The sequence below is a fragment of the Lepisosteus oculatus genome, chromosome 13 (assembly GCF_040954835.1).
Source record: "Lepisosteus oculatus isolate fLepOcu1 chromosome 13, fLepOcu1.hap2, whole genome shotgun sequence".
Lineage (NCBI taxonomy): Eukaryota > Metazoa > Chordata > Actinopteri > Semionotiformes > Lepisosteidae > Lepisosteus > Lepisosteus oculatus.
Genome location: NC_090708.1, coordinates 13,471,154 through 13,495,567, shown reverse-complemented (window position 1 = coordinate 13,495,567; position 24,414 = coordinate 13,471,154). Strand labels below are relative to the sequence as shown.

The following is a 24,414-nucleotide window of genomic DNA, read 5'->3' as shown; positions in this document are numbered from 1 at the left end:
GCGCGTGGAGTTTTGTGAGGGTTGGGAATTTTGAGAGTGATTTTATTGTGCTGCCAGTTAGCAGTTTAGCTGCCCAACTTCACAGAGAAAGACAATAAGAAGCCTAGGTAGAGATCAAAGAAGAGCTTGAGCTTTTATTTTGTGGTTCAGGTTATTTTTCTCTTACTCTGTAAATGAAAAGCACTGTTTTTACCTAACATCTGCATTGTGTGTGCCCACTTGCCTCGAGACACACCTATTTAAAATCCCAAATCGGTACCCTGCTCCTGGGTACTGTTTGCCACAAGGGATTTAGACAAGATTGGCCTTGTTTAACTAACCTCAGTTTTCTGAAAAGAAAAAGAATTCATAGAGCACATACTATAATATGGTACATTCAGACTGCCTGGAGATATTTAATAAAGGGCAGTGCGGTGGTTCTTTGGCTAAGATCTGCGCCTGTGGCTGGAAGGTTGCTGGTTCGCATCCCGCGGCTGGCAGAGGAATCCTACTCCGTTGGGCCCCTGAGCAAGGCCCTTAACCCCAGCTGCTCCAGGGGCGCCATATAAATGGCTGATCCTGCACTCTGACCCCAAGCTTCTCTCCCTGTCTGTGTATCTATGGAGAGCAAGCTGGGGTATGCGAAAAGACAAAATTCCTAATACAAGAAATTGTACATGTCCAATAAAGTGATCTTATAAAGATCATTCTAAAAAGGATGGTTCTGAAGTTGGAGAATTATCTTGTGCTCCTTGCCTGTGGATTCATTCCAGTATTAGGGATAATGAATTCCTGGTATCCTAATGTAGCATTTTGCACAGGATCTTTTCTTGTGATACATTAGTGGAATTCTTGGTATGAACAGTATTCTTTAAAAACAAGAATTCATGGCACTGCACTGACACCACGGTGCCTTAAAATTACAACAAGTATAATTATAAAGCATGTGCTATAGTTCAAAAGTAATTACAAAAACAATTACAAATTACAACAGTTAGAGATGCAAATAATGCCGAAATAAAACGTAATTGCACACAGACATTGAAAGAGTTAACCAGAGTTACACTAACAGAATGGCAATACCCTTAAAAATATTTGGCACTGCTATATAAAGCAAAAATGGGAAACTGAATTTTAAAAAGTAAAACAAAACAGTGCAACCTGCCTAAATCTGGGATGAACCCATGTCCCTCCAAAGTAAGCATATTTGCCAATACTCAATTCCCTCAATATTGTGCCATTTAAGACATGAAAAGCTTAAAAAAGAGAAACAATAGCCATTATCCTTTTTTCCGTGGAAGGCTTTTCTATTTTTACAGAAAGTTTAGGAGCCATACAAAGATCTCTGATCTCAGAGAAATGGAAAATTGCTCTCCTTAATCTTTCCAGCGAATAATTTTTCTAGGAAAAGAGCTTACCAATGGAAATTGTGATCTCTGAGCTTGCAGATTTACTTAGTTTTCAATAGATACAGCTGCAGGTTACCTGGATCAAACTGTTTAATCAGGGGCTTGCATTCAGGTCTCATAGTAGCATAGCACATTCCTTGGTCACTACAGCAATATGAAATTCAACCATACACACTATGATGCCTGAGGAAAGAAATCAACTTAATCACTTCTTTTTAATTGCTTTGTACTACCAAAAATAAAAGCAGTATGAATCACTCTGAAAATGGAAAAATACTCCTTTACTCGTTTTCCTCATTTCTGAAAATAAATGAAAAAACACTCCCACAATTCAGAAAAACCTTTAATATAAAACCACTGACAACCTTGTCTCTATTCGGGCCTTCTTTGTCATCTGAGGTAAAGCTGTGACTCGCACTTTCCATTTGAGATACAAATGCGTGCATAGGCACGTTTAAGTCCACTTACCTGTAGTTTAGTCCAACAGCATTAATATATAATTGGAACAAAGCCTCCTAGCCAATTCTGATTCACCACTATTCTTTATTATTGTGCCTCCAGTCAATTAATCTCATACTCCTTCAGGCATCATTCTTGATTCCTGTATGACTGCTAAGATTAATGACCTAAACTTATCACTTAAGCAGTTTAAGTCGCCTGCTTATCATTCAAATGAAACATTTTATTTCATAAGACAGCCAAGTGAATTCACTACCCCTGGCACAAATCTGGAAAGACATGTTTATTTAATTTATGTGTTGAAGTACTGAAATAATAAATCATTCAGCATGTTGTAGCTTTATCAATGCAAACTGTGAAGGTAAGTATGGAGTTGAGAGCACTAATATAAACTACCAATTAAAAAATTCTGCATGAAATGCAGGAGATGTTCACTCATGCACCTGCACACACACATGAAGAAATTAAAACTGCAGTCAGCAACGATGTTATCTTTCTGTGATAGACACGTTGAATGATTTCAATTTGGTTTTGTGATTCAAAAATGAACAGAAGAAATTATATATGTTGTTGGTGGTTTATAAAAAAATGTGTGAAGCATTCAGATATAGGTTCCTCTGAGTTCAACAGAAGTGAAGGCTTTATCCCACTCAAAGCTTGTTTATATTCTGTGCATTTGCATCTTCTTAATACCTGATTTATCCAGAGTCCCTGATAACGTAGTTTTAGGCCTATCTTCCAATTAACATTAAACTAAGAAAAACATACTGTACTATATACTGTAGATCTTAAGTCCTTACAGGCAGCCTTTCATTATGACACAAGGGGGCAGCATTTCAGAAATTAGCACACACTCTCTTAATTTTCTATTCATGACACTTTTAATGTAACGTTACTGCACAATTATATTAATTTATACAAGAGTTCAGTGTTTTTTCTACTTCATATTGAATAAATAGCTGAAGTACAACAAGTCGTTTTGGGCAGCAGGGCAGACTGAGATCTTTTGATTCAACTACGAATTTGTTCAAAACTGCTTATCCACTGTCCATTGCTTATCACAATGAAATTAAACTATGAAAACCTGGAATAATTACATCTGATAAAATTGTGAAAAACTGCATAAAATATTAATTTAACAGTACTATAAGAAAGACAGACTACATTTCAATAATAATAGTGTACAAGCACTGAGATATACAGTACTGTGTACCCAGAAGAGTTGGCATATTTGAAGTTTACAACTCATTAGGATGAAATGGTATTTAACAAATCCCTAAATTAAACGTATATTTACAATGCAGTTACAGAAATATTTTAACTTTGTGTATTATTAATTGTGTACATTCTACATACGAGAAACTGTTCAGTACTATTCAGTATTCAACTCTACCTTCAGTAAAAGGTGGGAAATACAAATTGATCTTCTTCTGGCAAAATGTCCTGAAGATCTGGACGCCAAGGTATCAAATAAATAGTTTGCTCCTGACTACTTCCCTTTGTACTTTTTGTTGTCTCGACCTACTTTAATCAAGGCTTAATTTCCAAAGCTCTTCCAATGTCTGAAGAAAGAGAGACCACTTTCTCACTGATATCAAACCACTAACTTGATTCCTGGAAGCTTGCCCATAGGAAATGTGCAATCAGGGAAGTTGGTGTTTAGTCTTAATCAGACCACTAAGGATATAATCAAATCAAAAGTCAACAGTAAATTACACTCAACCCTCTGTGTTGTCATCTGGTTATTATAAAAATAAGGCAACTTCAAAGAAAAGTGGTCTTTTTGTTTCAATCGATTAGTTCATATTTTGTTCAATGGATATCATCCATCCATTTTCTCACAGCTTCTTCCAGTTCAGGGTTGCCAGGGAGCCAGACAAACAAGCCCAGAAAGCAAATGGCGGAAGGCAGGGTACACCCTGGACAGGACGCCAGTCCATCACAGGGCACACACAGACACAAATACAGACACCCCTCAACAGATAATCCAAGTCATAAAAGACTGTTTTCTTATTTAATTTTTTCTAAACAATTAATTATATGCCTTACCACTGGCGTGCTGCTACACTTGCTCTTAATTTATTACGGAAAACAGATTGCCTAACTTTGAAAGAAACATCAGGACCTTGTTTTTTCATCCTGGAGTTTTGGAGCATAGCAAACACAGCAGAGTCTACACTATTTGTCTCCTTACATGCAAAAGAAAGGTTAGAGACTGGATGTTGACAGGTGTCCCCTCAACCCTTCTCTTCTGGAGATGTGTTTTCAAGACCCAAACTGAAAACTATCTCAAGATCCATTCCATTCCAGCACTTCGTGTCAGACATATTGTTAAAGACATCTGGGATTGGAGTCTGGAGACACTCGGATCAGGAGTAAGGAGGTGCACCTTCAGAACAACCTCTGACAGCTAGGGGAGAGTGTTTTATTTGTCAATGTGTAACCCAGTCTTCCTGTGCAAGGAAATAAAAAAGGATAAGAAGAGAAAGGAAAGCACTCAGGTGCCTTCTGACCATTCCCCAGACACTTATCATACTGATCCTTAAAACAAAATCACAGGACCCTTAAAAAAAACAGTAAGGACTATCACCATCTTGGAATTGTACTCTGTTTAAAACCACAAGCATTTACTGGTCCACCTCACTTCAGTAGGTTTAACCTGTGAAATTACTCTGAGCCAGTTGTTTGTATTTTTTCCCAAAACAAACAGGGATTAAGACGTGACACACAAAACAAGGATATGCGGAACCTCTTGCCCCAATAATTAAAACATCATTACAATTTTATAACTTGCATCCAGAGTTGCGAGACGTTTCTTAAAAGGTAACTTAAGAAGTTCTGTTGTTACTGGGCATCAGATGTTGGTGAAAATAGAAAGGTTTAAAAGATGTAATGGGCTTTGAGGTAACATTTCACTTTTAGGAGCCAGCAGCTGCAGATACTGTAGCCGTGTACCCAGAAGAGTTGGCATATTTGAGAGAGAGCAGATACTGTAGCTCTAACAGATGTTAGGGGGTTAAATTAACGCAGCCTCCCAGACAACCCTGTTACTTCCTCTTACCTTGTTACTCTCGCAGGAGCTCCAGGCATTTGGAACTACACTCCATATGCAGGACGAAGGGCTATTTTGGGCTTTTCTCTCCACACTCCAGTTTAAAAATAGACGAACTTCCCCTGCCAGCACCCCCCCCCCCCTCTTTCTCTAGCCCAAATCCAGCACAGCTACTTCACTCAGGTCAACTCCCCACATTCCCTCAGCATTCACATGGCTTTTCCTGTGAATTACAGTCCCGGATTATATTAAGCAGAACAGTAAATAAATACGCGTCTACAGTACATCACATTCACAAGTGCAACTTATGCCACACATCATACAAACTGGACAGATGAACAGGTTTTATGCAAAATGTTGCTGTATTAGATGTACTAGGGGGATCACATCAAACTGCTGTTTTGTGGAAAATCACAGAATTGTGTTACAGCACAGACATGTTAACTCAAATTTAAGTGATCAAAAGATTACTTTCTAACTAAAGTTCTTTTCTCCTTTCTGCCACCTTTATCCTGTCCATTGCCACTTGACTAATGTCAAAGAAAAGTCTTCACTCAGGTTAGGTGTGGTCAAGCAGAGTCCCTTTATACATGCGCATGGGGAGGATATAATCATGTAGACCTGAGAGCAGCCTCTCATACAGATCTCCACCGAGATGATAAATGCAATGAGTTTTATACAGCAAATTCACACAGGAAAGCTCATTCTAAGTTTCCATATAAGGAGTTGTTTTTCTCTCTACAAACATTTCTTTGTAATTGACCACGTTCTTCTTAAGAAGCAGTTCTACCTTGCATATAGAAAAAAGGAAGTATATAAATAAAAGGTGTGAAATGAGCTAGACATTCTGCAGTTGTACCATTAATATCAAAAAGTCAAATAATATGCTTACAATTGTTCTTTCATATTGTTGCTGGGTAAAAAGCATTTTTCAAAGCCAACTAGTCACTATCTTATACACTTCAAAAAAGGTAAATGCTAAAATTCTTCCTCACTAACAAAGACTAACACACTGCTGTTTACAAAATACTTTTCAGAGCATTTAGGCCTTCCTCCCTTCCCTTTTATAAAATTAAAAACTCGTCTTTGTGTTATTTTGGGCTTATGTGATCATGTTTTGATGCACTGAAAAGGGAAGTGGTTGACCTCAGCAAGTGCATTTTAGAACAGCTTTGAAACCACAATAACACAACAGTTGTCCTTAAGACTGGGTGTGCATTGCACTATGAATCTGATCATAGTAAAAAAGAGTGCAGATTAAAAATAGTAATTACGCAGTGCAACTATTTTACTTTATGCTAAAAAATCAAGCTCTTCTGTTGCCCCCACAGTATTTCATCAGCCACCGCTTTTATCTTTTGCTCCAACCAGGATACCAGGTATCAATGAACTCAACTATCAGTGAACTATCAATGTGTATTCAGTGAAAGGATGGGACCCACTTCATCCATCACTGAAGTGCAGCCACCTGGGTGAGGTCTGGCAGCCATTCTGTGCTGGCGGCCCCACAAAAAATCAAACGGATCAAGTGCAGAAGCCAGAAATGGCTTCAATACGAGAGGAAATTCAGGTAGGCCAGACTGAGTAAACTTGAACTAAAATCAAGCCAAGACACCAGGGTTAATACCCGTAATCTTATAAACATGTTCTTGGGATCTTCAATGGCCCTAGTTTAAATATCTTACATACTCCAAAGGGCTTTCTTTACCTCTTCCAGTACAGTCTATACAGTCACTACAATGCACAAAACCAATATATAAAAATGGCTAGATTAAATCAATTAAATAGTGTTAGCATAGGTGAAGCAGAAGTGTTACAAGTATTAGAAGCAGTTAATAAATCCCCAGGGTCTGAAAGTTATGTACCCAAGTCATTAATAGACTGCTAACAAAACTCTTCCAACAAGCATTCAAGTCAAGGACAACACCCGGAAAACCCTTAGTGTAGCACCCATCCATTAGCCCTCTGCTCTTTCCATCTTACAGAGACCATTACAACAACACCTCCCAGCAACAGTTCAGGGTGAGCAGTAAAGAAAGCCTATTTTGTGCCCATGGATGTTGGACAAAGACCTTGCATATAAAGGGGCAACAAGACAGTCAAAGGCTTTGTGATGAGCCCAAGGCAACGTGCCGCTTCTCCATGGCAATACCAAGCATCATTTTAAAGATAATGGCTGGCCACGTGCACACATGGCCAAATGCGGACTTCACTGACTCGATTTCTGAATGCAAAGAAAGCACAAGCTCACAGAAGCGTACAGTGAGAGATTATGCCAAGGAAACAAGTGTGTGTGTGTAGCAAAGGTGTGTTGATAAAGGAAGGACAGCCATGCATGAAAAGCAGTGCCTTGCTAGGAGGTTGACAATATCTACTACACAGGGAAGGCACATTCAGGCAAATCAGAGATGGGCAACTTGGTTTGGCCACACGATGTGTGAACCTGCTGGTTTGCAACAGGCTAGCCATCTATAAGCTGTTTAAGCTGATTTTAAACATTCATGGAATGATCTGCATGTAATTTTAGTTTCTCACTCTGAAACCTCACTGATTCGTGTGCTGCACAAAACACTGCATTTGCGCCAAACAGTAAACTGATTCATCCTCACCCAACTCAGGTTGCCACAACTGATTACGTTTTTTCCAAGCAAAGTGAAGAACTTGCCAGAATTTTAACTGTGGTGCAGAACGCGTATCAGTCAATGTGCAAACCTTTTGCTGCGACTCTGTAACGAAGCTCTTTCTGTCACTGCAGTTCATCCACAAACAGGATCACTGTTCCTGTAGTCCATTATGGGCTAAGACTGCGACTCTGTGGGCTTCATCGTGTCAATCCATCAGAAGGTTTTGAGCATTGCAATCCATTGAAGCTTTTTCCTCACTGTGGTTACAGCACACCTGCAATTAAAAAAACACTAATAAGGAGAAAGGCACGGATTTCAGTTTAGGTACATCAGGGTAGTGTTTCTGAATTCATATCACGATTACGCGTGATATCTGTGAAGGCAATGATGCAAAAGAAGTGCAATAAAATTATCGTAAACATCTGCTATATTCTATTTGTGACAAACTTCACCATTAACAAGTAAAAACACTAAAAACACTACAAAGAAATAAAGTGAAATAAAAATAAAACCCTGAAAGAATAGTATTTACATAGAACATCATCCACGATAACTTAAAACAATCAAATATATTCACCATTTAATAATAACATGGCTTATTGTTAAATATCATAGTATCATGAGAGACATGGATTCATTATAAAAGAAGATTTTTAGATTGCTGTGGACTGGGAAGATTCACACTGAGCAGTAGCTGCTGCTTTAGCTTCTAGGTGGAAATCTGGGAGAGTAAAATATCCATTCACAGAAGGGGAACAAGAAACATTTACTGAAGCTGTTGTGGACAATGCGCTAAATTGAGAGAATCAATGTAACGTGTCTTAAACATAATTTCTGTTTTTTTTTTAAATCTATTTAATCTAATTGGACAGAGTGAGCACCCAGTTTGTATCACGCTGCTATTGGTAAGTCTGCTCCATTCAAACACCCACAGAGGTCTGAATGGTTCTGCGGTTCTCTGTGAAAATGTCGGGACACATACAGCTTCACTGCTGTGGTTCGTTAATGAGGATGACGAATTCCCTGTCTGCGCAAGAAGAACAATCATGTACCCTGAACGTTGGCAAACCACAGTGAAGGAATGTTTCTGCCACTGGTTTCCAAAAAATCCTTTCTTCCTGTCCATGTGATACGTACAGTACAGCAGAACTTTAGTAAAAGGACATTTTACATTACATAGTTATTTTTGCAATAAGATTTGAGAATATCCATAAGAGCAAATATCTGGCTTATGCAGCATATTTTTATGTCGTCAATAAATGCAAGCAGCAATCTATACATGTACTATCCAAGGGACATGTATGTCTCTACATTAACATTTAAAAATAAGTAAATGTGATTCACTAAGTGTTAATAAACTGCAACACTAAGAAGCCATGGTATATGTTTTATAATGTCCTGCTGTACTCCAAATATTATTGTCAATACAACACAGTACAATGTGCCTCATTGTTTATTTCCAGCTTAAACATACAGTACATGTTAATTAAACCAGTCTTTTAAAGAATACACTGTCACCTATCAAATGACAATGTACTGTACATGTAATTCTATGAAGCAAGTACCAATGTTAACATCTACTATGGTGTCTGGGAGTTTGCCATTCGTGAGGAATGTCTTACTCCCAGCTGTTGAATTGGGGTGATTCAATTGACTGCACACCCACCTAAAGTACAAAAAGTACAAAAAGTACAAAAAGCCACTCTTTGCTACCTCCAACAAAGGCTCTTTTGTCCTGCCAAAAACACAAGCCCCTTGCTTTCCATCCCTGCAATTTCAGTAAACTTCCTGCAGCGCAGTTGGACTTCCCAGCCCAAACACAAACATTATGTCAGAGCAAAGAGGGCTGGACTCCTTTTTTAAGTGGAACAAAAATGCCACCCTCACAGTGCTGCTCCAAATTAAACATTTCTCCAGGCCCAAGGGAAGGCCATCCACATTCTAGGACTGAGTCTGCGTTTCAGTTTCAAGCTCATCAGCTGAATGCTGAGCTTGCGTCAAGTTTATACTGCTCACTGGGACATTCCTAGGCTGAAAGCCATCTCAGCAGCTTTTCATAATAAAACAAATTAATGTCAGCACAAGCTTGTGAAGTATTTACCCAGGCAGAAGTGCAAGAATTCCCAAAGTAAATGCCTAAATGAACAAAGGACTCAGGGGTTCCATCAGGCTAAAGACAGGACTCCTACAAACCCAGCAGAGCTGCAACAACACCCTTTGTGAATATTTCATTTCAACTCTGCAGGAATGAGGAGAGACAAAACCGTCCTGTCCAAATTGTATGATTGACAGGGACAGAACCGGTCAATTTTATATTATGGTGCTTTTTAAGAGAGCATGGCATCTTCAAAAACAGCTTCCTTATTATAATGTTGGGCACAATTAGCAATACGGTGTACCTAATTCTATCTGATTCTTTGTATATACAGTACAAAATAATTTGTAATGTTTTGCTTGTCATGTTCTTTCACTTGCCTTTTACTACAAATTCCACAGCTCATATGCCAGCATTAGCCAAATTAAAATTAAAACCTTAGCCAAAATAAAAACTCATTGCCCAAGTGGTGAGAATAAATACAAGCAGAACACAAAGAAAAATGAATACACCTTAAGGGAATCCACTTTCACAAGAAACAAAATATAAAACATGTTCACTTCTACTTAAAAAGGATTAAATCAATTTCATAACATCAGTGTAACTACATCAAAACCTTTTTAGTATTTAAACAGTAGGTGCTTCTGCTTGAATATAAACTTAGAACTAAGTCTACACAAACTGCAGCATGAATTTATACCTTTTCTGAAACAAACCTGTTATACTGACAAAGCTATTTAAATGAAGTCCCGTGTATACTGTGGCATAAAAGAGCTGTAATATTAACTTCTTTTGGCGATTCAGATGCAGATAGCATAGCAGATTTCATCACAGCCTTGCCTTCGTAATAAAGTCAACAAGCTACAGTTCAAACAACGCAATCATTCGAAGTCACTGAAGACATTCTTTAATAAGAGTGTCTTATATAAGTCCCATGATGTTCTCACTTTCAGAAACACTGCTTTATGTCACATAGCACAAGGAGCAGAGTACAGACTAACATCACTGCAGTTACTTTCCAAATGCATCACTACCAGAAAGAATGAGAGAAGGAAATTGGGACTCATCACTAAATTAAAAAATATTAAACTAGGCTTTTGTTGTTAAATTAAGTAGAGTGAAAACCTCTCCGAAAATACTTCAAAAACAAAAAAAAGTTCTAATAAAAGACCAATTCCATACAAATGTTATGTCTTTTATAATTAATAAATTAAACATTTTAAACTACACATATCCATACTGTATAAAAGATACACATAATGTATGCACAGGCATGATCTATAAAGATAGATACTTTATTGATCCCGTGAAGGAAATTGCAGTGCAGCAGCAGCTTGAAACATTCAACACAGCACAGTGTAACGAAATGATACAATAATACAACAATACAATACATACAATACAATCAGTACAGTCAGTGAGAAGTGCACTAAGAAGAGCTGCTCACAGTCCAGAATATACAAAGAACAAACCAGAACATTACACATAAAGGTGTATTGCACATTATAAATATATTGCACACCCAAGTTGAAAACCCAAGCATAGATGAAAATGTCACATAGATGATAATAATAATTGCTTACACTTATATAGCGCTTTTCTGGACACTCCACTCAAAGCGCTTTACAGGTAATGGGGTCTCCCCTCCACCACCACCAATGTGCAGCATCCACCTGGATGATGCGACGGCAGCCATAGTGCGCATAGTGCGCTCACCACACATCAGCTATCAGTGGGGAGGAGAGCAGAATAATTAAGCCAATTCATAGATGGGAATTATTAAGAGGCCATGATTTCCAAAGGATTTCCAGAAACGCCCTGGGATTTTTTAATGACCACAAAGAGTCAGGACCTCGGTTTTACACTCATCAGAAGGACGGCGCCTGTTTACAGTATAGTGTCCCGGTCACTATACTGGGGTATTAGGACCCACATGGACCGCAGGGTGAGCACCCCCTGCTGACCCCACTAACACCTCTTCCAGCAGCAACCTTAGTTTTTCCCAGGAGGTCTCCCATCCAGGTACTGACCAGGCTCACACCTGCTGAGCTTCAGTGGGCTACCAGTTGTGAGTTGCAGAGTGATATGGCTGCTGGCCCTAGATAGATGATAGATGATAGATGAAAAAGCCCAACTACTGTTTTAAATGCTATAGCACTTATACTCTTTAGAATATAATTTTACAGTATTTCTTATTTATATTGTTGTTCTATACAGACCCATAAGGAGATGTTAAGATGCAATATTATTATATTTTTGAAGCTGGAGAAAAAACAAACATGAAATTAAGGACATGTAAAAATACGTTAAATGTTCACTTACATACAACACCCCTCTCTGTGTGTTGTATTCGTATTGTATTGCTTGAGTTCTTATGTCTGATGGATACGAACACGCACTTCTGATTAAAATGAAAACGTGACATGTCAACTACTGAGTGTAAAGCACTCCATAAAACAATTACATTTAACACTGCAGCAATGCAAGCCAAAGGTTACAACATCAGCGCTTTTCTTGTTTCCTGTAGTACACTTTAATGGTAAAGTGCACGGCAGTTCAGTCCTGTTACATCATTTTCACCTCCGCATAATCACTAACCCACAGAAACTTAGCCTACTCACTCTTTGTTTTATGCAATGCAACCTCACCCTATATATGAACAGTGCATATTAGTTGGTTATTGTAGTGGGTGTGTAGCTGCTGAGCTAACAGAGTGCATCAGGTTAAGAAGATGTAATTTATCGGAGAGGTGTGACCTTTATCATTGAATGTATTCAATGAGCACATTGTCCATTTTACTCGTATTAACTCTAGCAGTAATAATCTCAGATGAAGTAAGCTTTTAGTGATAATAATGCAACAAATCTGCCACCCTTTCTTTGTTTTTTTTCCCCAATATATTAATCCGAAACAGTTAGCAAATAATGAGACACAGCAGCTCTTGGTCATACTCGGGTATTTCATTATGTTTTGCAAGTCCCAACTTAAAATTAAGTTTAATATTTATAATATATCACAAGGCCAAGAAAAACAGTCTTAATAAATGTACAGTAATATAAAAATAAACAGATAAACATTATTTTAAGTGTCCAAATTAAGTTAAAAAAATATCCTATTTCAAGATTTTATAGGACCTTAAAAAGGAAAGATTTTCACCAGGGAGCCATCAAAAATAACATCTGTCAGATGAAGGAATTGCAAACTGAGAGATTTGTAGTATAAATGGATTATAAATGGACTTACTGTATTAAGTTCTAAAACAGACTGAAGGAAGATTCAATGAAGAACTGAGCTGATCTAGGATAGGATGGTGAAGGAAGACTACAATTAAACTTGGCAAGTTCTCACAAAGTCATACCTTTTCCAGGACAAGGAACACCCGCCATCTGTCAATCCCCATTCAGATCTCATGGTCCTGGCTTCCCTTACCTACCTGTGTGCCTCTTATCCTCCTCTGCTCTGTTCCTCCTCGTTATGACTCATTTTTAAATCCCCGTTTCCCTCCCTCCTCACTAACAACCTCATGCTCCCCCTGCTGGTGTGGTTCCACCTCTTCTGACACAATTTCCTTGCCAATTCCCTCTTCCCTCATGCCAAGGCCTTGTAAAATTTCAGTGTTTGGAAATGCGAATCAGCATCAAACAAAACTGACTTCATCTTCAGTTTTAACTCCTATCTTGCACTGGATTTTCTTACTGAAACCTAAAGCTCCTCTAAGATCGCTCTCCTGTGTCACTCGTACTGGACTGGACTATTGCTCACTTTCCTGACTGTTCCCTGTCCTGCCTCTCTCTCCATCACCACCTCTGAGTTTCATGCTGTCAAAATACAATTCCCCTACTTGACTTCCTACCATTGTTCTCTCCTGCCCACCCAGTCATCATACTCATTTTCTTGATGAATGGGCCTATTTCCTTTCTTAACTCCAGTCTCTCTCTCCTTCAGCAAATCTTCTAGCTGACGTCAACATTCACCAGTCTATATGCAGCTCCACTTCCATCTCACACTTTCCACTCCTTTCCCTTGCCATTCCCCCACTCACACACATCTAGCACGCTTAGATAGCATCTTCTTCAGGGCCTCCCAGTCTCTGTCACACTCCTTGACTATTCCCATCTCTATATTTTCTCCTTCCTTTCCTCACCCCCATGTCTTCATCTTCCATTGTCTGCCAGTGTCACCTTGCTCCACAACCTCTGATCTTCATCTTCATCTACTCTAGCTTACTCTGCACTCTCCCTGCTTTCAACTATTAACTTATTCACCAGACTCTACTAACTCTCCACTCTCTTCTCTGCCTTTATCTCATCCCTTGAGCACCATCCGATCTGCACCTCACCTTTCCATCACTCTTTTTCCCCCCTTTGCTCCTCTTGGCCAGAACCAAGTCGCACACAGATGAAAAGAAATTGGAGACCTCAGTTTTCCTCTGTCTTGGATACCTACTGCTATCTTCACTCTTCTTTCTCATCACTACTTACTCATCTATTTCAAATCTATTTCTGTATTCAGTTTATCGTCTAGTCGTCTACCAACAGTCATTATAAGCTCTACTGTAGCCCCTGGAACTCTCCCACCTGGTGGGTTTCTACGACTCCCTCTTGGCCTGCCTCTCTGCCAACACTGCCCGCCCGCCCACCCTAACTCCTCCAGAATTCTGCAGCCTCTCCTCCAGAAATCTTTAGTCTCTTGACTGGGTCCCTATCATGGAATGCATCCAATCAAAAAGACTAGCTCTCCTCTGTTGTTGTCTCAACTACTCTTGTCCTACCCATCTTCACTTTTTGACCCATTTCCATTTTATTGCACTGTACTGTGCTAATCTTTTTCAGTTCTCAAACTGAAAATGCACAATTTGTAATGTACAATTTGCCACTTATAATTATTTATGGTATACATGGCCTACATACCCAAAATGAGATTACAGTTCTACTCTCTACCCACACAATATAATGTTTTAGTTCATGCTATATCATTAAGTTGGAGCTCCTCTCACATTACTCTTCTAGCTTTTGCTAGCCTGTCATTTTTTAAATTTACTTTTACCTTATGGTACCTGCACTGTTGTTCCTTGTTCTTACAGAATTTAAATTTAAATATAGAGAGCAACATATACTGTATATTGTAAGTTGGATAAGGGCGTCTGCTAAGCAAATAAATAAATAGTGAATGGAAATTCTAGAATCCACCCACTCCACCCATGTCCTGTGCCTCAGAGCAGATTTTTTGTTACCCAGAACAGAACAGAAGCAGTTTCCTGAACACACACGGCCGTCCCTTTCACATCATTTCTAACATTTGCATTTGCAGTCTGCATTGCAACGGGAACAGTGAAAGAAAGCTCTTTACCGACTGGGCACACACAGTCTTCTTGCGCAAAAGATAACATATTAGATATACAGTAAGGGGGTGCTTAAGAGACAAAGAGGAAACTAAAAAGAAAAGTTTCATTGCTCAGAATAATGTAATCATTCCTGTAAAAGGGATGCACAAAGCACAAAAACTAGACCTTTACCAAGTCACATTGTATGAAGAGAACCATGGTCCATATTATATGAAGTATAATACCAGGTATTCATAAATCACTGAGAAAGAGGGGGTTGTTTTAACATATGAAGAAAACAACTACCACCATTTCTAAAAACAACACATCTACCTTCTAGGAAGACAAATATTAAAACTTACAACTAAGAGTTTATCGAAAAAACACAAAACATAAGTGCCTAGCAAAAGACTTCTACCATGGGGTTTCTATATAAAATCACCATGTGTATGTGGATGAATTCATGTATCAAACACAATTATATACTCACACTTAAACTTAATTTATTCAGCATCAAACTGCTCAAAACTGAAGACTTTGAAGCATGATAAGATACAGTAAATGACAGCAATAACTGAGACAAAAAACTGAAATATGATGATTGGCAGCAAATCCAATTAAAAGTCTTTTGGGGTAAATCTGTACCAACTGTGCACTCTGGGTTGGTCCAGAGCAGAAAGGGATCGTTGGGGGAGGGATAATGGATTTTCTTAATAATAATAATGGAGTTTGTTGCAGCTGTTGGTTTCCAATCCCCAAGTGCATGTTTTTGAAAGTTTTGGGATACAGGACCTCGCATGATTTTACAGGTTTACAGAAGATACCACACCCTGCAGGTTTCAGTAATAGCCATCTAAAGCTCCCATTGTCTGAACTTAATTTTCTTTTTAAAAAATCAAGAATCTCTAAAACAGTGAGATGCAAAGTTACAAAAACGTACCTATAGCCTGCCTTTACATGCAGGTTTATCAAACCATCCCCCGGATATGAGCCCTGGAGGCAGCAGTTATTGAACATTTTACACCCACGCACAAAACAGACGCAGATACAACAGCCTCGGTAAAGCCAAAACCACAAACTGAAACAAAAGTGACAGCTGCTGACTAACACTTGGACAGGCTAACAGACACCCCTGCATTCACCTTTGTACTGCAGGAAAGCTGATTTCATTTCTACAAGCTATAAAAGTACATCTGTGTGGCTGATAATGAATGTCAGGGACCTTAAAATGAATAAGGCCTACTGTACCTCATTGGTAATAATGTGGATTGTCTACATTTTTCTTTTTCAATACTTACAGTAACTATATTTAAAACTATCTACATGACATAAAGTCAGCTCAAAAGCACAATCTATTTCACTGACCCCACAAGCACTGAAGGAAAGGTCTCCCTGAAACAGAGAGACAAATTCCATCCCTTGCACAGTGGATTGCCAAGGTCAATGGTGCACAATGCAGGCACTGTGGCTCTATCGACACAAACGGCAATGCACCACACTTCATCTTAGCATCAGCAAATCCTGGCTTGCTGGTCTACACTAACATCACATTGCTTTTCTTAGCGCAACCAGTTGGTTTCATTTAGTCATCTGAAGGCAACAAAACACAAAGGTTACAAAGCAAACTAAACGCTGCCCTTTCCCAATATCAGAACACAACTGGTGTCAAGAGTTTTACCAAACTGATCCATGCAATACTCCTCGTGAATCGCCCTGATATTTTTCCAAGAACACATTGATATGGAAACCTACCATTTTCGGATGGAACGAAGGGAATTCCTATCACGCCCATATTCCAAGCTTAAAACCCAAATCAACATTCTATCTGAAGCTGGCATTCTTATACAATGGTGACTCCCTTTGGCACTTTTGTTGAATTTACAGTAATTCCATCCCCAGACACCACATTATGATCGCTCTTATGATACGGTATCTCCAACTGCATTTTTGTGCTTAACAAACCCAGAAAACACAACACGGTCTAGCCTTCTACATATACTATAGAAGCAGGAATAAAAACTGAATGAAAACCAGACAACCACCAAAAAGGGTGGCTTATTTTTCGGAATCGGTGTTATTTCTTTGGGTTTGGGTGGGGGCTTGTACTCACCCCACCCCCATGCAATTGGATCAGAATATTCTGTTGCAGCTTCTCTTTATTACCTCCACCTACTCAAGTCAGGAGATATGAAAAACTGCACCATTAAATGTGTCTCTAAATTGTTCAACATACTTAAAAGCAGGGAGGCCAGAGGAAAACTAAAAAACAACACTTTACACTTTATTTCAAACAAACATACATAATTACTAATTAAATGTTACAGAATGTATCACTCAAATAATAACCATAACCAAAACTTTGTGTCTCTTTTCTTTTCCTTTTAGCATGGAATAAACCTTTACCCACTCAAATAATTATCTTTCTCAAGTCTCACTTTCGTGTGCCTTTACCCTCATGTGCTAAGGACCATCTGTTGATTTACCATAGGTTACCTGAGTATGCAGTGACAAGCCAATGGTCTGTTTATTCCGTTCTACCACAAGTTCACCACAGTGGAATTTTTTAATTCACTTCTAAACGTTAACAGAGTGGAATGAAGGAGGTGTCAAATGTAGTCTCTACATCAATAGTCAGCAGGTCTGGAATCATTGAGATTTGAGCTCTGACATTGTCAGTGGTAAAAAAAGTTTATTTTGGTCCAATGTCAATTTAAACAACGCATTTAACCTGTTTCGATTTTATTTCCCCCAATTTCATCAGAGACAAACCACTCTTAAATAACGGGATTTACTTGATTTGTACACCCAAGCTTAAGAGAAACATATCTTTAAATCTGACGCCAAGTCATATGTCACAATGGGGAACCATGTTATTTGTTTCTCCTGCACTTTCACTGGCCAAGAAGTAAGGGAACATGAATCCCTTATACTTTAAAAAGGCATTCCTGGTCAACATACAGTATAAATGTCAACATAAAAGAGAGCATTAATTACCAGATATTTTAAAAGTATATAGTTCAAAAGCTAACATTTTTAAATAAAGAGCTTCACAAGAGAAATGCTTTGTGTAATTTGTCACAGCATACATAGGCTTGTCAGTGAAATAACACTTTGTAAACCACACATATCATCTTCTTTTGTACTTACAGTACAACAGCCAGTCAAATGGTCCTACAGTAACCATAAGTGGCTTACACACGTTCAAGACTAGCGAGACTGGGTCTGAACATTCTGGGAAACCCAGAAATGTATCTAGTCATAACCAGTACTGTACAGCCAAATACGATTCCATGCCCTCCAGCAGTGACAGGGCTAATTGTTGCCTCTGTAATGGATCATAATAGCATTTTCTGATCCCTCTGAAATCCCCAAATTAACTTTATGAAACACTTTGTTCATAAGTTCCAGGTGAGGTTCTCCTAAAGGCTTTAAATTAGTTTCAGTGATATAACCATGCCACAGAAACTGGAACAGTTCTTCAACTGCTTTTCGTAAAAAGGTATTTTTGTAAAAAAACACACACTACAAGGAGTCAAAAATATCAACTACAAAATGTAGTCTGCAGGTTTCATATAGTTTGCAACAGGTTTCCTTCTACTGGAGTCTTTATAAAATATCAAGAATACCGTGATCTCACAATTCTTTTATCTACCCTTTATAGGAAAAGAAATAATCATATCTTTATCTGTTACTATTACTTTGTTTTATGGGAAGAAAGAGCCAGTAATTGCAGATATTTTTGCAATAACAACAAACCTACAAGTTTCACTATGAACAAACTGCACACAAAAACATTATAACCTTACTGGCTACAGATGAAAATGACCATCCATGGGTATTTCATGCAGTCCTAATTTTAATGGCAGGATTTCAAAACTTCTGAGCACAATTGCAAAACAATCATGTGCAAATATTAAAAGAACTAACCCTTGCTCTCCAGCCTGTTTTAACATTCCCCCTTAAAAGTAGTACCTGAGCTTCTATTTTATATATATATATTTTTTTAAATAACTCCACTGGTTCATACTCAGTTGAAGAACATCATTTATGTCAAATATTTTATAAAACAAAAACAGTATCGGCGAAAAATACAATATGCTTAATTACTCCATATGAGGACTTCAGGAAAAGAAGACGGCATACTTAAAGCAAAGCACAAAGAAGAAAAGACATCTAATAGAATTCTAAACCTGAAAGAGTTTTAATCAAAGGAAAACAGGTGCTTTAAATGGTTTCCTTGAACTTTTAAAAGGCCTATATCATACAGGAACAAGCAATAGGTTTATTTCATGCTGAAAAAAAAAGAAGAAAGAAAACACAACACAAGGTGTGAGCTCACAGTGGCTTTTAAATTCAGTTCACGTCACATTCAACTTAATTAAACTGAAACCAGTCAACAGACGTTGTTGTTCATCAGTGAAAAATAAACATTAGCTCACCTCTCAAAAGCCTAACCCATTACGTAACCGAAACAACGCTACACGTACTGTATATAGTATTAAGTCCAAGCAAGTTTTTAACATTTTCTGATGCTCCTTACATTTATGTTACCTATATCCTACTTATTCAATCCACAATTAAATACAGAACTCACCGGTAGTTCGTCAATTGTTTTCAACATGCATACATCAGTACGATACACAATTTGACACTACTGTCGTAACGATGCTGTATCGCAGGGCTGTTAAATTCTGCTCCTGAAGGGATAGTGTGTCTGCATTCCTATTCACCTCTTAATGAGCTAAACCAGCTAGTTACAAAACTAGACAGATTTAACAGCCTCTTTCAGCTCTTCGGGTGTTGAAGCTTTGAAGAGACCTAGAAACCCTGCAGACTCAGCACCTCTCCAGGACCAGGACTGGAAAGGCCTGGGACAGAGGGGAGGGGATCTCTCATCTTTGAGGAGCTACATGTCTTCTGATTATCATTCCTCTTCTAATCTTCATGATATGACTGGTTTAATTATTTTACCAAGAGGACATCAAAGAATCTGTTTAAATCAGCTGCTAAAAGAAAGATGAACCAAAAAACTCTAGGAATCCAGCCCTCAGTGACACCACACTGTAATGCACAGTACACTGCTACAGTGTAACGTGACCATAGTTCAACAGAATTATGAGTAACACAGTCCCCGAGGGAAAAAAACAGAACTCAGTCTCAGTCAGGATTGAGAACTGACACAGAAATACAGCCCACTAAGTGACAGGATGTCTGAAATTGAGTGATAAAAAGGTTTTTTTTTTCATTAGGCTGCAATAATCTGGCAGGAAGTCCTGCGGCAAATATATTTCATAACAATGGAAGCGCAGGTGTAATGCAGTTTTGCTTGCTATATAGTTTGGCGCAGCCTCCCTAATGCACACTGAAGAACGTGTTAAACTCCTACACAAATCTCTTTGTCTGCACTGGTACAGAGTGATGTTGAATAGACGATAGACATGCAGCCGTCCCTTTAAAACAAGCGATGCGATACACGAAACAGAATGATTTAAACGCACTGTGCTGAATATTTAATCATCAACACTAACATACCGATGTTACGAAGTGCAGCACAACAGAATTTCCTAAACAAACAAAGGAAAATAAAGCATAAACCCACACAAACAGTATCAGGCATACAGTAGATAATGCGTGTGGCACAAATGCAAAATACTGTCTGGGGTTGCAAGTGTAGTAGCAGTCATGACAAAACAAAAGCAACGCGTTAGGAAAACCTCACTGTTGTAACGTGTAGCTCGAAAAGTGCCACTACCTTTTACAGGTAAAGAAGACTTCATGCATTCGTACATTTGTAAAGGGCTCCTATAAGAGATGAATCAGCCTGCATGACTCTACCTGCACTGTCACACGAGCCCTGTTCTTACCTACTGAGTATTACCTGTCAGTTGCAGCTCGTGTTCTTTTCCTGTCGCCACGTAGGATTTAACCTCCCCTGCCGCGAACTTCTTCACCACCGCAACGCGGGCTCGAGTTTCTTAAAAGCCCTCCCCACGATAACCTTAGAAGTCCCACAAAAACTGTTTTAATTGATTGCCTTCCCCCCCCGTTTTACGCGATCTCTTCCCGTGTTAGGGATTACTAGCGTCGCTCACTCTCAACACAAACCCGCTCTGCACATGCTCTCATTCAGCCCACTCTTAAAGAGACAGACAACCGCCATCACACTAAAGTCACAAGGCGGCGGAGAGCTCAAAATTACTGTACGTGAATCCATGAGCTATTGTATCTGCCGCTAAATGACCGGCCGTAACTAAAATGTAACGCAATGAACGCATTTCTTTGTTTTACAACTGAGAATTAGGTGAATAGTTCAATACTCCCATTGCAAAATTCACATACAGTTGATGCTTACAATAAATTATAACTACAAGTACCATCTGAATCCACTACTAACTTAATTAGCATTTTGGATGGTGATAACCCACAAAAACTATTGTTTTATGAGACACTTGGGTGATAAAATGAAGTAGAAGAGCTAAGTGCCCTCAAACACAACAAAGTGAGGCTACAGTGGAAAAAAAAGGTTACTTGTAGACACTGGGCCTTACACTGACACACTGAGATACACATTGATACTGCTGGAACGATAAGGTCGGGCAGAGCCAGGCTCCCCAAACTGTTGCCAACAGACTTTTACCAGCTGAGTGAAGTTATAACAAGTATGCAGGGCTGGGAGGAGCCATTGGGCAGGAAAGACATGGCGGCAGTGCCGTAGTGCTGCAGTCAGTGCGTTGCCTGCCCGGCTCCGGTCAGTCTGGTTAAACAAGACCTCGCAGTGCCTCCAGGAGCTGTGTAACTGCGGCCAGAGCCAGCAGGACTTGGGGCAGTACTGCCAGACCTGCCACCCCTGCTTGGCACAGAAGGGTCCCCAGGAAATCTCCCATGCACACCTTCATTTGTTCCAGGCAGGGGCGCCCAGGAGGGGGACCTCTGTTTTGGACCTCTTTCCCTGCTGCGTCCAGTACCCGATAGGTCCTGGAGGCCACAGACTGCTTCACTAAATGGCCTCATACACTGTCATCACCATGGCAGATACCCCTCTGGATGGCATGTCCAGCAGGTTGGGTATCTCTGGAGGAGCTGCGCAGTGACCAGGGGATGAACTTCGCGTCAGCTGTCTTCGAGGAGGTGTGCCTGTGTGTAGGAATTAGGAATCCATAAGACCCCCAACCACCCTGGTGCGCGTCCAGATTGACGGGTCGATGGAGCTTCAGTCAGACAGTTCCCCACCCTGCCAGCCAGCTACCAGAGAGACTGGGACACACACTGGCCTTTGTCTGCTGGAATGAGCGTCTGATCGTAGGTGATCAGTCTCCAAGACAGGGGGGACAATGCACATGCTGTCACCCAGGGACAGCTAGTAAGATAATAAGATGCACACCAAGCTGGATGGGCCTTTGCCTTCGAGGAGGTCTACAGCCCCCCAGTTGAAGAAGGGGAGCTCTCTGAAACCCTTGCCATCCTGGGACAGCCCCTGCGCTGTGCATGGTCTGCTATCAGAGGTGGTTTGCCTGGCAGGGCCCAGGAGCTGTGGCCAGGTGGTGGTGCTGCACCAGGACTGGATAGATCCCTTTAGGAAGAATAAAGACTCAAAGACAGCCAGCTGCCCAGGGCTGGACAGACCCCTCAGTAGCACTTGAACCCCTACCGGGGCATCCACAACACATCACACAGCACCTAAGCCACTTAGGGGACTCAGGGTGCATCCATTAAAAAGCCCCTTTTGGGGGGCGACTGGGAGATTTGTCCTAAGGTGGAGGCAGTGTGACACCTTGTGGCATTAGTGTGCTATTGCCGTGGATTAAATGCACTGCCTCCTTCCCCAGGCCTGCAGAGAAATAAGAGTGTTATGTGCATGCAAATTCAAGTATATTCCGTTGTGCATGATGATGTGTCACATGCAAGATATCTTCATAATGAGTGTGACCTTCGATTTTTAATATGTTGCATATTTCTTGCTTAAATAATTTGGAGGCATTCGTGTTTAATCGTTTGTACTATACTGCCACACTGTGGTCGCACTTCAGAATGACAATTACAACGAAATAATTTATAAACAATCTAGCTCGTTTTATAATTCAAGTACACTTAAAAACATCAGAAATGCTACAAAGGAGAGGAGTCTGCTTACTCCTCTTGCTTGCTTAATCCTGTAGTCCAGTGGCCTCAACCACTTGGATGGGAAGCCTTCTCCAAGCACCCACAAGGTGTTTCCTGTTCCAGCCATCCATCTATTTTCTAACCACTTCTTCCAATTCAGGGTCACGGGGGAGCCTATCCCAGCAAGCAAAGGGTGCAAGGCAGGGTACGCCCTGGACAGGACACCTGTCCATCACAGGGCACACGCAGACACACGCTCAGTCACACCGGGACCAATTTCCCAGAAGCCAGTTACTGTAACCTACCTGTCATGCCCTCTGCAGCCAGAGGGCGCTCCTTCTCTGTCCTGTCTCCCATTTCCGGTTCTTTGCCGTCCTTCCGGTGTTTCTCTCTCTCTGGGGCTATATTTTTCTGGGTCTTTCATTCTGCCGGCTCTCAGCATTGACGTTCGGATGTCACTGAAACCCGCCGAGCCCCAGGTCGCCCCACGTCCACTACCTGAGGGCATAGGTTTCTGTAGGGCATTTCCTGAGCAGCTGAGCCCGGGCTAACCCCCGTCTCGCCGCTAAGCATGGGGTCTTTACACTCTCCTGTCATTCCACGGTTCGTCCTTCCGTGACACTACTGACTGTGGGAGGAAACTGGAGCACTCAGAAGAAACCCACACGAACATAGAGAGAACATACAAACTCCACACAGACAGCATCCCAAGGACCGAACCCAGTGCTGTGAGGCAGTAATGCTAACTACTGTGTCACCATGCTGCCAAGTTTCCTATTCTCTGAATTAATTCCCTTTTAGTTTCTAATTGTGACCCCTTGTCCAGGTTTCATTCTTGATAGTGAAATAGACCCTATCTTCACTGTTTATTCTATAATCTGAGCTCAAATCTCCTCTCAATATTATCTGCGCTAGACCAGGGATGGCCAATGTTGGTCCTAGTGTATCACACTTCGGCTGTTTCTTTTTGGGTCACCTTTCAAGGATCAATTTGTAAAGGTTTGGAAGTTATGTAGTTTCTTAATCAATTTAGTAAGTAATCAAAAATTCATATTGCTGTAAACAGGGTATACGTGAAACTTTTGCTTTAGTGTAGAAACAAGTAAACCAAAGGTCTAAAGAAGCAGATTGATTAATAGCAATAATTAGCACAGGTGATTTTGTGCTAATCTGGAACAGAAAACTTCGGATAAAGTGGTCTCCAACAACTAGGGTTAGGAGTCACTATCTTAAGATGGCATATACTGTATATTTTATGCATTGGATATCTTATATACATTGTATATACATATACATATTGCATCTCATATACTGTATATATACACCTGAAGAAGGCTTCACAGCCAAAACTTTGTTTTCTCTCTTCTCTTTTC

At 39.9% G+C, this 24,414-nt stretch overlaps 1 protein-coding gene across 1 annotated transcript in view; it reads right to left on the bottom strand.

The window, feature by feature from the left end:
* Positions 1–21,049, bottom strand: part of tnk2a (tyrosine kinase, non-receptor, 2a) — a 55,390-nt gene extending 34,341 nt beyond the window's left edge. The window contains exons 1-2 of the mRNA XM_015361227.2: positions 20,820–21,049; positions 7,612–7,797 (exon numbers count right to left, since the gene is read on the bottom strand). Of these exons, the coding sequence (XP_015216713.2) occupies positions 7,612–7,659 (48 nt within the window). The 5' untranslated portion in view covers positions 7,660–7,797; positions 20,820–21,049. The remainder of the gene's footprint in view (positions 1–7,611; positions 7,798–20,819) is intronic.
* Between the last annotated feature and the right edge of the window lie 3,365 nt (positions 21,050–24,414).